This window comes from Melospiza melodia, chromosome 2 (genome assembly GCF_035770615.1).
Source record: "Melospiza melodia melodia isolate bMelMel2 chromosome 2, bMelMel2.pri, whole genome shotgun sequence".
In the NCBI taxonomy this organism is placed as follows: Eukaryota; Metazoa; Chordata; class Aves; order Passeriformes; family Passerellidae; genus Melospiza; species Melospiza melodia.
This window is the reverse complement of record NC_086195.1, coordinates 125,315,335-125,328,727: the sequence shown is the minus strand read 5'-3', so window position 1 is coordinate 125,328,727 and position 13,393 is coordinate 125,315,335. Positions and strand designations below refer to the sequence as shown.

The 13,393-nt window shown below is 44.7% G+C and overlaps 1 protein-coding gene across 1 annotated transcript; it reads left to right on the top strand.

Moving 5' to 3' along the window:
* The first annotated feature begins 1,134 nt into the window (after nucleotides 1–1,134).
* On the top strand, nucleotides 1,135–12,714 carry CHAMP1 (chromosome alignment maintaining phosphoprotein 1). Its single transcript, XM_063149877.1, has 2 exons — nucleotides 1,135–1,196; nucleotides 9,040–12,714. Exon 2 carries the CDS (start codon nucleotides 9,101–9,103, stop codon nucleotides 11,903–11,905), a length of 2,805 nt encoding a protein of 934 aa, XP_063005947.1. The 5' UTR covers nucleotides 1,135–1,196; nucleotides 9,040–9,100; the 3' UTR covers nucleotides 11,906–12,714.
* Nucleotides 12,715–13,393: the final 679 nt, after the last annotated feature.

Below are 13,393 nucleotides of genomic sequence, written 5' to 3'. Positions count from 1 at the left end.
CCACACCTGTTTTCCTTTGCAACCAAGTTGTTCTATAATAAACCCTACATTGTTGATTTATAAATACTGATCATTCACACTAACGTGCCCCGAGGGATCTAATAACAAGAACCTTGGTTATCCCCACCTTCTATGCTAATAAAATTCCCCTCAGCCTCCAGAGAGTCTTTCCTTAAACACTTCCAGGGAGTAACGCACCCTGGAGTTTATTAAGGAAAAACTGGACATGATACCCAGTGCTCTGGTCTGGTTGACATGGGGGTGCTCACTCACAGGCTGGAGTGGATTTCAGAGGTCTTTTCCAACTTAATTGGTTCTGTGATTCTGTGAGTCTGTCATTCCTTCCATACTGGACAAAAAGCACTGCTAAACCCAAAAGACAAAAAGCAATTCCTGAATTGAGGGGTCCAGAACTGGACACACAGTACCTGAGGTGTGGTCTCTTTGCACTGGTGAGCCCACACCAAGAATCCTGCATACATTTCTGGGCCCCTCAATTCAGGAAGGACATAATGGGCAGATCCAGAGCAGAGCAATGGGGTGCATGTCCTACAGGGAGCGGCTGAGGGAGCTGGGGTTGCTCCTGGAGAGCAGGAGGCTCCGAGGACACCTTACCTTTCGCTATGATCACCTGAAAGGAGGCTGTAACAGGTTGGGGTCAGGGTCTTCACCCAGGCAACCAGTAGGATGAGAGGACAGAGTCTTAAACGGCATCAAGGGATTTTTAGGCTGGATATCAGGGAGAATTTCTTCACTCAGAGGGTGATTGCTTATTGGAATGGGCTGCCCAGGGAGGTGGTGGGGTCACCATCTCTGGAGGTATTGAAGGAAAACTGGACATGGCACCGAGGGCCATCGTCTTGTTGACACGGTGGTGTTTGGTCATAGTCGAGGATCTCAGAGCTCTTTTGCAGCCTAGTTTGTGACTTTGTGACTCTGTTTCTGGCATTCTGGAATTCTCCCCGCACTGGACAAGCCCCCTGTGGGCCCCCAGACAGGCCGGGCCCCCTGGGCGGCAGCGCCCCCTGCCGGCGGGCGCGGAGGGCGGTGCGGCCCGGCCCCGCCCCCGGCCCCGCCGCCGCGGCCGCGGCACGTGACCCGGCCCCGCCTCCCGCCGCCGCCGCCGCCGCCATTGGCGGGGGGAGCCCGGCCCGGCCCCCCCGGCCCCGCGCCCGCCGTCCCGGAGGTGCCGATCGGTGAGTGCGGGCGGCCCGTCCCGCTCGCCCCCCGCTCCCGCCGGCCGCGCCCGGCGCGCTTCCCTCCCTCCCCCTGGGCATCGGGCCTGGGCCTTCCCCTTGTCCAGCCCCCGCCGCGCGGGGGGCGGCGGCGGCTGCCGGTGCCGGCGCGGGGGGAACAAAACCGGCGGGGCCGCGCACGGGAGGGAAGAAGGAGAAGGGAGGCGGCGAGGGAGAGCGCCCGGAGGGGCGGGATGAAGGGGCGGGCGGCGTGGCCCCCGGCCCCGGGGGTGCGGCCCCGGGAGGGCCGGGCAGCGGGGAGCCGGCGGCGCCGGGAAAGCCGAGCCCGCAGGCACCCCCTTCCCGCAGGAAAGTTAAAGTGATGCCGGCGGAGCCAGGAGCGGGACGAGCACGCTGCCCGTCTGCTGTCCTGGGATAGCGAGTTGGGCGCGGGACGTGTCCCCGCCGGGACCGGGCCCTTCTCCGGTGACAGAAATAGCTGCCGGGAGCGGCGGCGTCGCACGTGGGAGCGGAGAAGCAGGTGCAGAGGGATGGCTCCGCACAGCTCTGGAGAGCGTGTCCTGTGAGCAGCGGCTCCGGGAGCTGGGGTGTTCAGCTGGAGAGAGGAGGCTCGGGGGGACCGTACCGCTCTCTGCAGCCACGGGAAAGGAAGGTATAGCCAGGTGGGGATCGGCCTCTCCTCCCTGGCAACAAGTGACAGGACGGGAGGACATAATCTTAAACGGCAGCAAGGGACGCTTAGATTGGACATTAGGAAGAATTTCTTCACTGTGAAAGTGAATAGACATTGGAATGGACTGTCCAGAGTGGTGTCGGAGTCGCCGTCCCTGGAGGTGTTGAAGGAAAGACTGGACGTGGCACCGAGTGCCATGGTCTGCTTGACAAGGTGGTGTTCAGTCACAGGCTGGAGCTCGATCATCTCAGAGGTCTTTTCCAACCTCAATGATTCTATGAATTTTTTGCAAGTGAGGAATATAGAAACTTTGGATTTCACATTTCTCTTCTGTAATCTTCCCTTGAACCCCATATTCTTTCAGGGTAGTGGAAATGGAATTCTTAGCATGTTACCAAGTTTCACAGCCTTAATTCGGTTCTTGACTAGATTGCAATGCTCTAGTGGCACTTCATTAGCTCAGGTACAGCGCTGCAGCAATAAGGTTTTCAGGGCCATTTTTGGAAGCCAACTGGAAGTGGAATTGGAACTTGGAGTTAAAAAGCTGTAGAAGCAGTACATGGAATTAATTTCTTCAGTCTTGAATCTGTCAAATGTACATTGATTTTACTGTGCAATTTAGACTGTTGTTAGATCTTTTGTTGAGAACTAATATTGTGTAGACTTGTCATTCTCTTAACAAAGATTGAAATATTGCAAAACTGTTGCAGTTCTGGGTGCTTTGTTTTTCTTAAGTCATCTGTATGTGCGTCAAGCATTGTCACTTTGTAGATCTCCACTGCCTTGAACCTTTCCTGGAAACATGGAACTTCATAAAGCAGCATTTCCTGCCTGGATCTGGTGCCTCCCATGTTCTTAGCGTATCTTGCTGTTTCACTGGCTGGTTGGGTCGGAGTGTTTGTGCCTTGTGTAGCTGTGAAATTTTCAAAACCTTGTTCAGCAATTGTTGCTGGTGGAACAGCCTGAGTAGGCTGGCTGGTAGCTGGGAGTTCAGATGTGAGGTTGTGGTCAGATACTGTGGACACTTGTGGACTAGCAGGAGCACAGGGCTGCCTGTCTTGTTCCTGGTGCCTTGGAAGTGATGCCCTTACCTGGCTGGTGCCTTGCAGAGTGCCTGCTCTGCCCCACTGTGGGATGTTTGTGTGCAGCTTCCTCTGGGAGCTAAACTTCTCTTTGTCAGTCACAACACAGGGATGTAGCTTCAAGAGAAGCATCATGCTGCCACCAGACTGCCATTCATTTTTTGGCACTGCAAGAATGTGTAGTTTTTCCTTTTGCTTAAACCCAGCAAAACTCTGGATCTGTTCCTTCTAGCAGAGGCAATGTTGCTGCTGTATCTCGCTTACTCAGATTTCTTTTGCTGGGAACAAATTTGCCACTGACTCTCCTCACTGACAGAGGGTTATGACTGAACTGTTTGTCTGGAAGAAACTTCCAAGGCTGACGAAAATCAACAGTAATCCTTCCTGTGCAGTGACTGGTGTAGGGAATCTTATGTGTGGTTGTAGTGCACTGCAGAAAATCGCATGGCTTTTCTTCTGGATCATTTCCCCAGCTGTGTTGGTGCCATTAAAGTATGTTGCATGTTCTCTAGCTGCTTGTGTTTCACCAGGGTTGATTGTTCATTGAGAGGAAAAGAGTTATAGATTTTTCTGCCACTGAGAACCAAGACAGTCTGATTTTGAACAATGATGTGGCAGACTACTTGTTGCTGTGCTCTGAATTTCTTCATGTAATGTTGAAGGAAATCTAATTTTCTGTGTTCACAGACAGTCTAGATCTTTAGCTTTGAGCCCTTTGTTGCTTCCTTTGTACAGTCACAGCTTATCTTCAGTAGAGGAAAAATGGAGGTATATATTAACTGTTGCAATGCTAAGTGTAGAATGTGTTTATTAAAAATTGCCAGGAATGATTGGAAGAATTGTAGCTATGACATGGGAATGGAGTTAAAAAGTAGAGATACCTTGTTTGCTGCCAGAGTCATGTTGTGCCAACACTTGCATGGATTCCTTGTTATATGTAGGTATCTCCTCTGCATTTTTCCTATTTTCTTCCACGAGGAGGTTTTTGAGGGGCTGTAGGAAGTATGGCTTAATCTTAAGTAGGATCCTTGTGGAAGATGGGATATGGAATCCATGAACCATGTCAGACATGGCTGGATGTGTTGGCTGGGAAGACATCAGGAGGTCTCTCCTCTCTGTGCATTAGCTTAGGATGCTCCTATTATTCAGTTTAACATGAACTCAGCAGAAACTTCTGATGCTGTTTGACTCTGCTCTGTGGCTGCCTTGTGATACTCATAACCAACTTTTGGTTGAATTTGTGGTTATCTCGCTGCCTCTGATTTCCTGGATACTTCTTCTTTCTGCCAAATCATAACTTTAGCCTCTTGGCTGCTAAGAACAAATTAAGAAAAGCAGTGATGGTTGTTCTTTTCTCAGGTAGATACTTGCCCTCATTACCAATCCTTTTCCCATGCTGTTTTTCTGTTTTTCCTCTGATGGAGGAGATTATGGCCAGAACTGCAGTGTAGGGGACAGGAACTGGTGTAAGGATCTTCAGCATCTCAGTGGAGAGAGGAGAGAGTTGGTGGTAGGAACCTCTGTTTGTAGGTTCTAAACATGCCTGGAAGAAGATGGGCTGGGAGAGGTGGCTGATGGAGCAGCAGGAGGGACTGGTGGTCCCACTGCTGGGATTTGTGTCTCTTCAGGCACTTTTAAACTGAGTGATGGACATTGATCTGTGTCACTTCAAGTCAGCTAAGAGCTGGGTTGGTACTGATGCTGTTACTGTGCTTGACATCTGAGGATATAGTGAGCTTTTAGCCAGAAGCACTTACCTGTTCAGGTAGATTTCAGTGGGAAATGTTACGTCTTAGGAAGACTCTGAATGAGTCTTGGCTGCCTTAAGTTAAAATTTAGTATTGCAAGCCCCAGAATCTTAATTGAATCACAGTATTTTGTCTTGCAGGCAGGATGTGGATGCAGAACAGGCATAAATGCTGGGCTTCAGGCTTCTGCTTTGATTGTAGTGTGTTCTGTTTGGCTGCATGTGTGTTTGTTTTCTCAGTGTTGCAGCCATGGAAAGTGAGAAAAGTAGGAGGGAATGTAGAAAGAGCAATTAAAGAATGTGTTGTGCTTTGTAGTGTTACAGTAGCGTGCAGCACAGGCTCAGTTATAGCCACTGCTGCACTGCACATCCTGTTACCTGAGAGTTTGAATAGGGGAATGCTCAGGTGTCCTTTTTACAAAACAGTTATGGCCCGGCAGAGTGTTCAACTAAACAAAGTGGCCTGGGGCCTGCACAGCAGTTATTTGTACTTGCAGAGGTGGCAGCTTCTTTGTCCTCCTAGGAGTACTCAAGAAGTCCTGAGAGATGCTCCAGTGACCATCTGTCTTCTGCTTTGTTTAATGGGGAAGCTGTTGCTCATGACAATTTGATCTTTGTCCTGAAATTCATACTTTTCCTTAAAGAGCTTCAGAGCACTAGAGTGATGTGATTTAGTATTTGGTTCAGGTCTCTGCAGTGCACATGGAACACCCTGACAAAATCACACCATTTATTTAATAAAACCTTTTTATGGGTTTGATTTGCAGCAGCACATTCCCTTTAATGTCTGTAATAATGCATTTACACAGAGGGAGCGTGGTCCATCTCTCTCAGTGTTGCCAGAAGGATGCTGCTGAGCACAGATTACATCACAGTTCATGCAGGACCAAGGCCATGGGGCCCTGGTTACTGAGCATATGGTTTCTAGGCTGGCTGGCTCTGCTGGTGTGGGACTCTTTAGAAAACAGTGACATGTTGTTCCTTGCACTTTCACCCAGCTGGGCAAGCCAGGATGCAGTGCAGAACAAGTTCTGATGCAGGAGTGGTGGCAAAGAGCAGTGTGAAGCAGAGTCATCTGTGTGAGAAACCTGAGTACAGAGGAGGACAGCAACCAAAACCATGTAGAGACAGTGGCACTGGAGCTCAATATTGAGAAGGAGTCTGGAGGGATTGACAGGAAAATCTTTCAAACTAGCTATGTAGATCTGTGCTAAGTGAACCAGCAACGTCTCAGAGTTTATTCTTCCAGAAGTGTTTCAACAAATTTGAATTGACAACATGAGTTGGTACAGGCTCAGTGCTGTTTGTTACTGATCCCAGTAACTATTCTGAAACTAGATTTACTATTCCATGGGCTTGCAGCCCAAGGTGCTGCAATAACCAAGAGTTGTCTTGCTCAGTAGGGTCCTCAATTAAGTAGAGATTTCAGCAGAAGAGGCAGTTACTTCAGTGACTGCCAGGTACACTGGGTTGAGTTACAAAACTAAAAATGCTGGGTGATGGCAATGTGACATAAAGTTCCCTCAGCTCTTTAATGTTATTTCTTATGCAAAAGGCTTGACTGGCAAGACTTTTGGATGTTTGGATTGTGCCTGTAACTTCTTTGGTTCCAAAAAAATCTAATGGCCAAAAAAGCTTAGCATCAATGTGGACAATTTGTGGAATTTGGGAACTGCTGACTTTTTCTGACTGTTGTATTTGGAAAGAAAGTGGGAATTTTCAGCATAAAGTAAGATAGAACTGAATAAAAGAAGAGGATGGGGACATGGGGTGGAGTGTGTTTCAGTGAATAACAAAAAACTGCAGCAAGGGCAACAGGTGACATGAAGAGCTGGGAAATTATGAAGAGAGTAGAAAAGATTGTCTCTTAAACTTTGTTATAAACTGTGATAAATTCAAATTAGAAAAGCCCTTTTTTGGTTTTCTGTGAAAAGAAAATGGGTTATTCCGGATTACAACCAATTTTGGAATTGACAAATTCCCTTTCAAGTCTAAAAATATGATTGCTGCAGTACATCTTCATTATCCTAATTATGTTCTGCTGTGATTTGATTAAAAAAAACCCCAAAACCTTTTTATTTTGCTCATATCAGCAATTCAGAAATTTTTGCTTTCAAATTTAAATTTTCCTATTCTCCTTTTGCTCTGAATCCAGCAAACAAAATATAAAGTAGTTCATAAAGATTTGAAAGTCTTTTAGAGTACTAAGACATGGTGTGCTGTGAGTTTTTACAATTGGCAGGTTATTTTCTGTTGAAGAGATACAGCCCACTGAGCACTGCTGTCATCTTTGTTTTGTTTTCATCTTTTACAGACATAAAAAATTTGTTATAAAATGTTGGGAAGTGTTTTGGGTCAACGCTGAATGTGGTGTGGGCTACAATTTGGGATGTCTTTTGTATGGCTGCCAGCAGTGCTGGGAAACTGCAGCTTGTACCCCAAAGGCTCTTCACTTCAGTGTCTGTGGGGCAGAGTAATTACTTCTCATTTGCAGCTAGGCTGTGGTCGGATGCTGTTCATTTGCCTCATGGTTGTGAAGCAGGTTCCTTCTTAAAGCTCCACATGTGGTTCCACTGTGCTTCCCAATTGGAAATCTACCTGTTCCTGTGGCTTAATGTGATGTGTGTATGCGCAGTGCACACAAAGGAGCTGCTCCATAAGCAGCTGAGCTAGTGAACCTGTGTTTCTTAAGGATTTGTGCCCTCCTGCTCCTCAGCCAATCCTTCTTTCCTGGTTTTTTGCTGTATCCATCTCATCCTTTAGCAGCCCTGTTAATTTGCTTTCATTCTGTCTCTACCCCAAGCCTAAAGCAACTCACTGCTCTAGTATTTTGAATTCCTTCCCCTTTTCCTTAATTAAAGCTGAATCAGATACTGCTTGCTCTGAATGTTTCAAGACTTTTTGTGGAGAGGCTAAACAGAAGTAGTTGCTGCTAAGTGACATATTCTGCCTCAGTGGAGGCATTGCTTGCATTCTCTAGTTGCTGATTTTCATGAAAGGTGTAGAAATGCAAAGTAAGGCTGGATTGCTTTGTCCAGTTTGATTGGCATTGACTGTGGGGCAATGTGTTTGTATAGGCCTCATTTCCATAAGAAACCAGGGGGAAAATGCTTTAGGAATAAATTAAGAAAACTTGCTTTGAATGCATATTTTTAGACTTGTTAGTCTTATATATATTTAGACAGGTAAAATTAACGTTAAAATTAAACAACAATTTTGAGTGTTTTGAAGCACTGTGTTTTACAACACCCCCCAAAATTAGGCTGATAGCTTAGCATGATTAATCATGTAACAACTGTTTAATTTCAACCTACAAGGAAGAAGTGTGCTCATTTCATTTAAATGTCCTTTTTACCTTCCACTTTATGTCAGTATAACTTGCAGACTATGACTAGACTTGGTTTTCTGCTTGTTGCAGTAGCTAATCTGGTTAAATTCTTTTGGAAATAGGAGAATATAGCCAAATCATTAAAAGCTATTTATGTTGGGGGGGGAGGGTTGGTTGGTGTTTGGGTGTTGTTGTTATTTTGTGGTTTTTTTAAGTCTTGTAAAAAACATTAATTTTGAGAAATTTCCATCGCTGGGGTGAGGAAAACAATGTTCTGGATTCAGTGGACTGTTAACTACCAACTGAAAAAAAAACTGCTGTTTTTCTTAAATAGTATTTTTGTTGTTATTGGGGCAACAGATGAAATAATGGAACAGGAAAAGTCCTTGTCATAATAGATGAAGCTTTTATGATCAGTGTATTTTTTATCATATAATTAGTGGAAGGAAGCCAGTATTTAACAGATGAAAACAGCCTAGACTTTAGACTGCTGTTTTCTTGAATTTTAGTTTGGTCTTTGTCAAAAATGGATTATTTGTTTTGAAATTTAATGGTGAAGATGGATTTTTTAAATGGCCTTATCTCAGTGGCATTGTTTCAAGTACTTTCCAAAGTACTTTTTGGTTTCAGTTTACATGTATAATGTAAATAATACAATAAAAGCACATAAAATATGGTAAGAAGACAATGGAGAAAACAAGTCACATTTATCAAGTGAAATTCAAACTTTGCTCTTCATCACCTGGGGTTTTTTTATCATTTGCTTCCAGTTTTTTTACATAGGTAGGAAGGCCTATTGTTAAATGTAAACTTTATTTTTTCAAGTTTTACTGATGCAAAATGACTTTCTGTTTGGATTTCTCTATGAAGTAGTCAGTACCTGTGCAAAATCTATGCTTTCTAAAAAGGGAGTGGGGGTGAGCAGGGAAAAGCACGCGTGGTTATTTAGGAATGTGACAGAGTTGAAATTAACATGAAAGGATAACTATACAGATCTTTTTCCTTTATTACAGGAACTGAAAAATCCTCTTTAAAAGGTGCACTGCTGTGGGGACTGTTACTGCCTACAGAAAAATGGACATGCTGCAGATACTACGGAAAACCACAGAGCGCTTGGAATGTGACTACTGCAGCTTCAGGGGAACTGACTATGAGAACATACAAATTCATATGGGTACCGTTCACCCAGAGTGTTGTGATGAAATGGATGCTGCTGGTTTGGGTAAACTTATATTTTATCAAAAAAGTGCAAAACTGTTTCACTGCCATAAATGTTTCTTTACCAGCAAGATGTATTGCAACGTGTATTATCACATCAAAGCACAGCATGCAGCACCTGAGAAGTGGAATGAAGAGCAGAAAGAGCAACAGGTAGAAGGAGATTCAGATTCGTCCAAGAAAAGTGTCATGTTGGAGCCACAGAAACCTACCCTTTCCCCTGAGTCAGGCAAACCTGCCCTTTCTCCTGAACTCCCCAAATCAGAACCTGTTGTTTCCCCCAGGCTTCAGAAATCTTCTGTGTCCCCAGAGCCCCAGAAGTCTTCTCAGGTGACTTCCCCAGAGCCAGAGAAGTCAGTCCAGACTGTGTCCCCAGATCCAGAAAAGTCAGCCCAAGCCACATCTCCCGATCCAGAGAAGTTAGCCTCATCTGTGTCCCCTGACCCACAGAAGCCATCTCCTGCTGTGTCTCCTGACCCACAGAAGCCATCTCCTGTCGTGTCTCCTGACCCACAGAAGCCATCTCCTGCTGTGTCCCCCGACCCACAGAAGCCAGCCCCGGCCGCGTCGCCAGAGCCCCGCCGGCATTCCCCCGCCATATCGCCTGAGCCCCGGCGCCATTCTCCTGCTGTGTCTCCAGAGCCCCGCAGATACTCCCCAGCTGTGTCACCAGAGCCAAAGAAACCTCCTCCAGCAGCGTCCCCTGAGCCACGGAGGTACGCCCCAGCCGTGTCTCCTGAGCCACGCAGGCATCCCTCCCAGATGCGTCGGCCTGCTTCTGCTGCTTCTCCTGAGAGCCGGAGACCCGCTTCTGCGGTTTCACCGGAGTCATGGAGACCTGGCCCAACTGTTTCCCCTGAGCCCTGGAGGGCTTCACCTCATGAAGTGCAGAAGTCTCCCACAGTTTCTCCCTGGGCTTCAAAGCCTGCCATGTCGGTGTCCGTGGAATCCCGGAGGTCTGCCCCTGAGTCCCGAAGGCCTGGTTCAGTTGTGTTGCCAGAACCTAGGAGGCTTGTTTCTGATTCGTGTAAGTCTACGTCCTTTTCTGAATCCCAGAAATCTGCTCTTGTTTCTTCTGAGCCCTGGAAACCCATCTCATCTGTTTACCCTGAAGGCTGGAAACCTGTTCTGTCCCCTGACACGTGGAAGCATTCTCCCCCTGTTTCTCCTGAGCTTCGAAAGTCCAGTCACACTGTTTCCTCTGACTCTTGGAAGCCTTCTTTCTTTCCTGAGGTCCGTAAGCCTGGTGTTTCAGTATCTCCTGAATCTTGGAAACTCTCTGAGTCACGGAAATCAATGTATTTTTCTGAAACTCAGAAATCCACCTCAGCTGCTTCATCTGAGATTCAGAAACGGGCTCATTTCCCTGAGCCTCGGAAAAGAGTGTTGTTCCCAGAGACTCGCAAATCTAATCCTGCTGCCTCTACTGATGTCCAGAAACGTGCTGTCTTTTCTGAGCCCCAGAATCAGACATCTACTTCTGCTGTTTCTACTGAAGGTCAAAAACAAGCTCTGTGTTCTGAAGCCCAAAAATCTGCTCTTGTTTCTTCTGAAGTCCAGAAGCATGCCCTGTTTTCTGAAGCCCAAAAACTCACTTCCATTTCCTCTGAAGTTCAGGAGTCTACTTCCTTTCTAGAGTCTCAGAAATCCACATCTCCTGAAGTTCAGAAACATGGTCTCTTTACTGAGTCCCAGAAACCTACTCCTGTTTCTCCCGAGACACTCAAGCAAGCTGTTTTCACAGACTGCCAGAAATCTGCTGTTTCCCCTGATGTTCAAAAGCATGCTGTATTTTCTGAGATGCAGAAGCCTGCTGCTGCTCTATCCTCTGATGTCCAGAGACATGCTGAAACTACTGTACCTTCTGAAATCCAGAAGAACATCCTGTTTTCCGAGCCTCACAAGTCTGCTTCGGGCTTTTTCTCTGAGCCCCAAACACCTAGTGAGTCTGGTGAGAGTGACTTTCTCTCTCACAGTTTAGATGATCAGAAACCACTGGATGATTTATTCTCACAGGATGAACAGTCAATATTAGCCAAAGAATCACCTGAACACATGTTATATTCATGCCCAAAAAAGAAGCCCAAGAAGGAAAACCAGGAGAACTCAGATTCTGAACTAAATAGTAGTGAGTGTGGAAAACCAGTGGTGGACTCAATGGAGATAAAGGAACAAGAGTCCAACAGTGACCAAGAGCAGTATGATATGGAGTCATCTGATTACAGCAAAGAGAGCAAAATGGATGCAACTACTCCTACGCAGCCACCGTGTGTGCTTCAGTTTACTGAAGAGAAAGAGGCTTTCATCTCTGAGGAAGAAATAGCAAAGTACATGAAGCGTGGCAAGGGAAAGTATTACTGCAAAATCTGTTGCTGTCGTGCAATGAAAAAAGGTGCTGTCTTGCACCATTTAGTTAACAAGCATAATGTTCAAAGCCCATACAAATGTAAAATATGTGGCAAAGCTTTTCTCTTGGAGTCTCTTCTTAAAAATCATGTTGCTGCTCATGGTCAAAGTCTGTTGAAGTGTCCCCGTTGTAATTTTGAATCAAATTTTCCCCGAGGCTTTAAGAAACATTTAACCCATTGCCAAAGCCGTCATAGTGATGATACACCTAAAAAACACTTGGACAGCCTTGAACCACTTGAAGAACAAATTTAATCTGGTTTTTTTTTCCTTGTGCTAGGAAAGCTGAATTTACAAAGTGTTCAAAAGTGTTACTGTATGTTAACCGAGTAGTTTAGCTGATCTGACAAGTCAGAAGATGCATGGTTTATTGTACTATGTTTAACTTGTCTTATAGCTGTATTACTGAGAAGATTTACTTTTAAAAGTAATTTTAAATGCGTGTTCATGTCTTTGTATTACCCATCAGTAGAGTCATATTTTATTTTTCAGATGTACTATGTTTTTGAAACCAAAATGGATACAAATTAGTTTTGTAAAGATTTGTAAAACATATAGGCAATTAAGGACTGGAGTGGCAAGCAATCTGTATTTTCCTGTGAAGACAACTTCTTTTTTCACATTTGTTAAATGTGGTATTTTTAAAAATGTTTTTATCAAGTTCTCAAATCAAATTCTCACTAAATTGAATGTGAATGAGCAAGAATATGAGGAACTACCAATATTCCTGGTAGGAATATGAGGAACTACTAATATTCCTGGAATAATTCTGCCCTGAGGTAATTGAGTGTATAGACATTTGCTGGAAATTTATTGCACTCAGTTCTCTGACTTGTCTCAGATTTAGAAGCATCAAGGTACTTATTTTGTGATTCTGTATTTTGGCCATGTTTTAATCATTTACTAATATACATTAAATTGATAGATTAACGTCAGACTATGTATAGCTCAACACTTTCTCTTGATGATCCAGATGTTTGTAATGTCAGACGACCCCTAAATTTCCTGTATTTGGTGAAATGTTATGCTTTAATGTTTTAACAATAAAAAGAAACCCAACCTGGTGTTGGCCATATTTTTTTTTGTTCAAGTCAAGAACAAAACCTTTGTATTCAGCATAGTATCTTTTAAGTATCTTTGGCAACAAGAGATGCAAAAGTACCTAGGAGGTCTGCTTTGGAAGCTTCAACTTCGCAGTCATCAGCCTCAGTCATCACTCAGCAAGGTTAGTCTAAATTTCCCATCTCTTTCAGAAGAGCATGTCAGATGTAAATGAAAAAAAAGGAAAACAAGAATTTATATTTATGCACTGTTATTTAGGATGCTGGCCTTTTTGTGATCTGCATATTATTTGTTAAAAACACATAAGTACTTTTTAATTCAGAAGGAATGTAGATTTTATGTGGAGGCAGCAGAAGGAAGAAGGAGTTCCTCTCCAGCTGAATTATGCTTAGACAAGCTGTTTTAAATATGGGTTTAGGATATGAAGGTGTTAGTGTTAAATTAATAATAAAAAAGTCTCCAAGTGTAATCTCCAACCAAAGAGCTTCAGATTGGTTTGATTGAAGCTTGTATTTTTATCTTTGTTGCCTTTCATGAGGATTTCTGTAAGGAAGGGCAAAGATATTTAAAGCTCTACACTCAGGTGACTTCTTATTGCTGTTTATTAAGTGAAAGAGTTGCCTTCCTACCATGTCTGTATGAATAATTCAAATGCATTGTGTGACTTACTGTGTATGTTCT

What these genes read in the sequence shown, in the direction of transcription:
- CHAMP1 (XM_063149877.1), top strand. Translation starts at nt 9,101, where the DNA reads ATGGACATGCTGCAGATACTACGGAAAACCACAGAGCGCTTGGAATGT.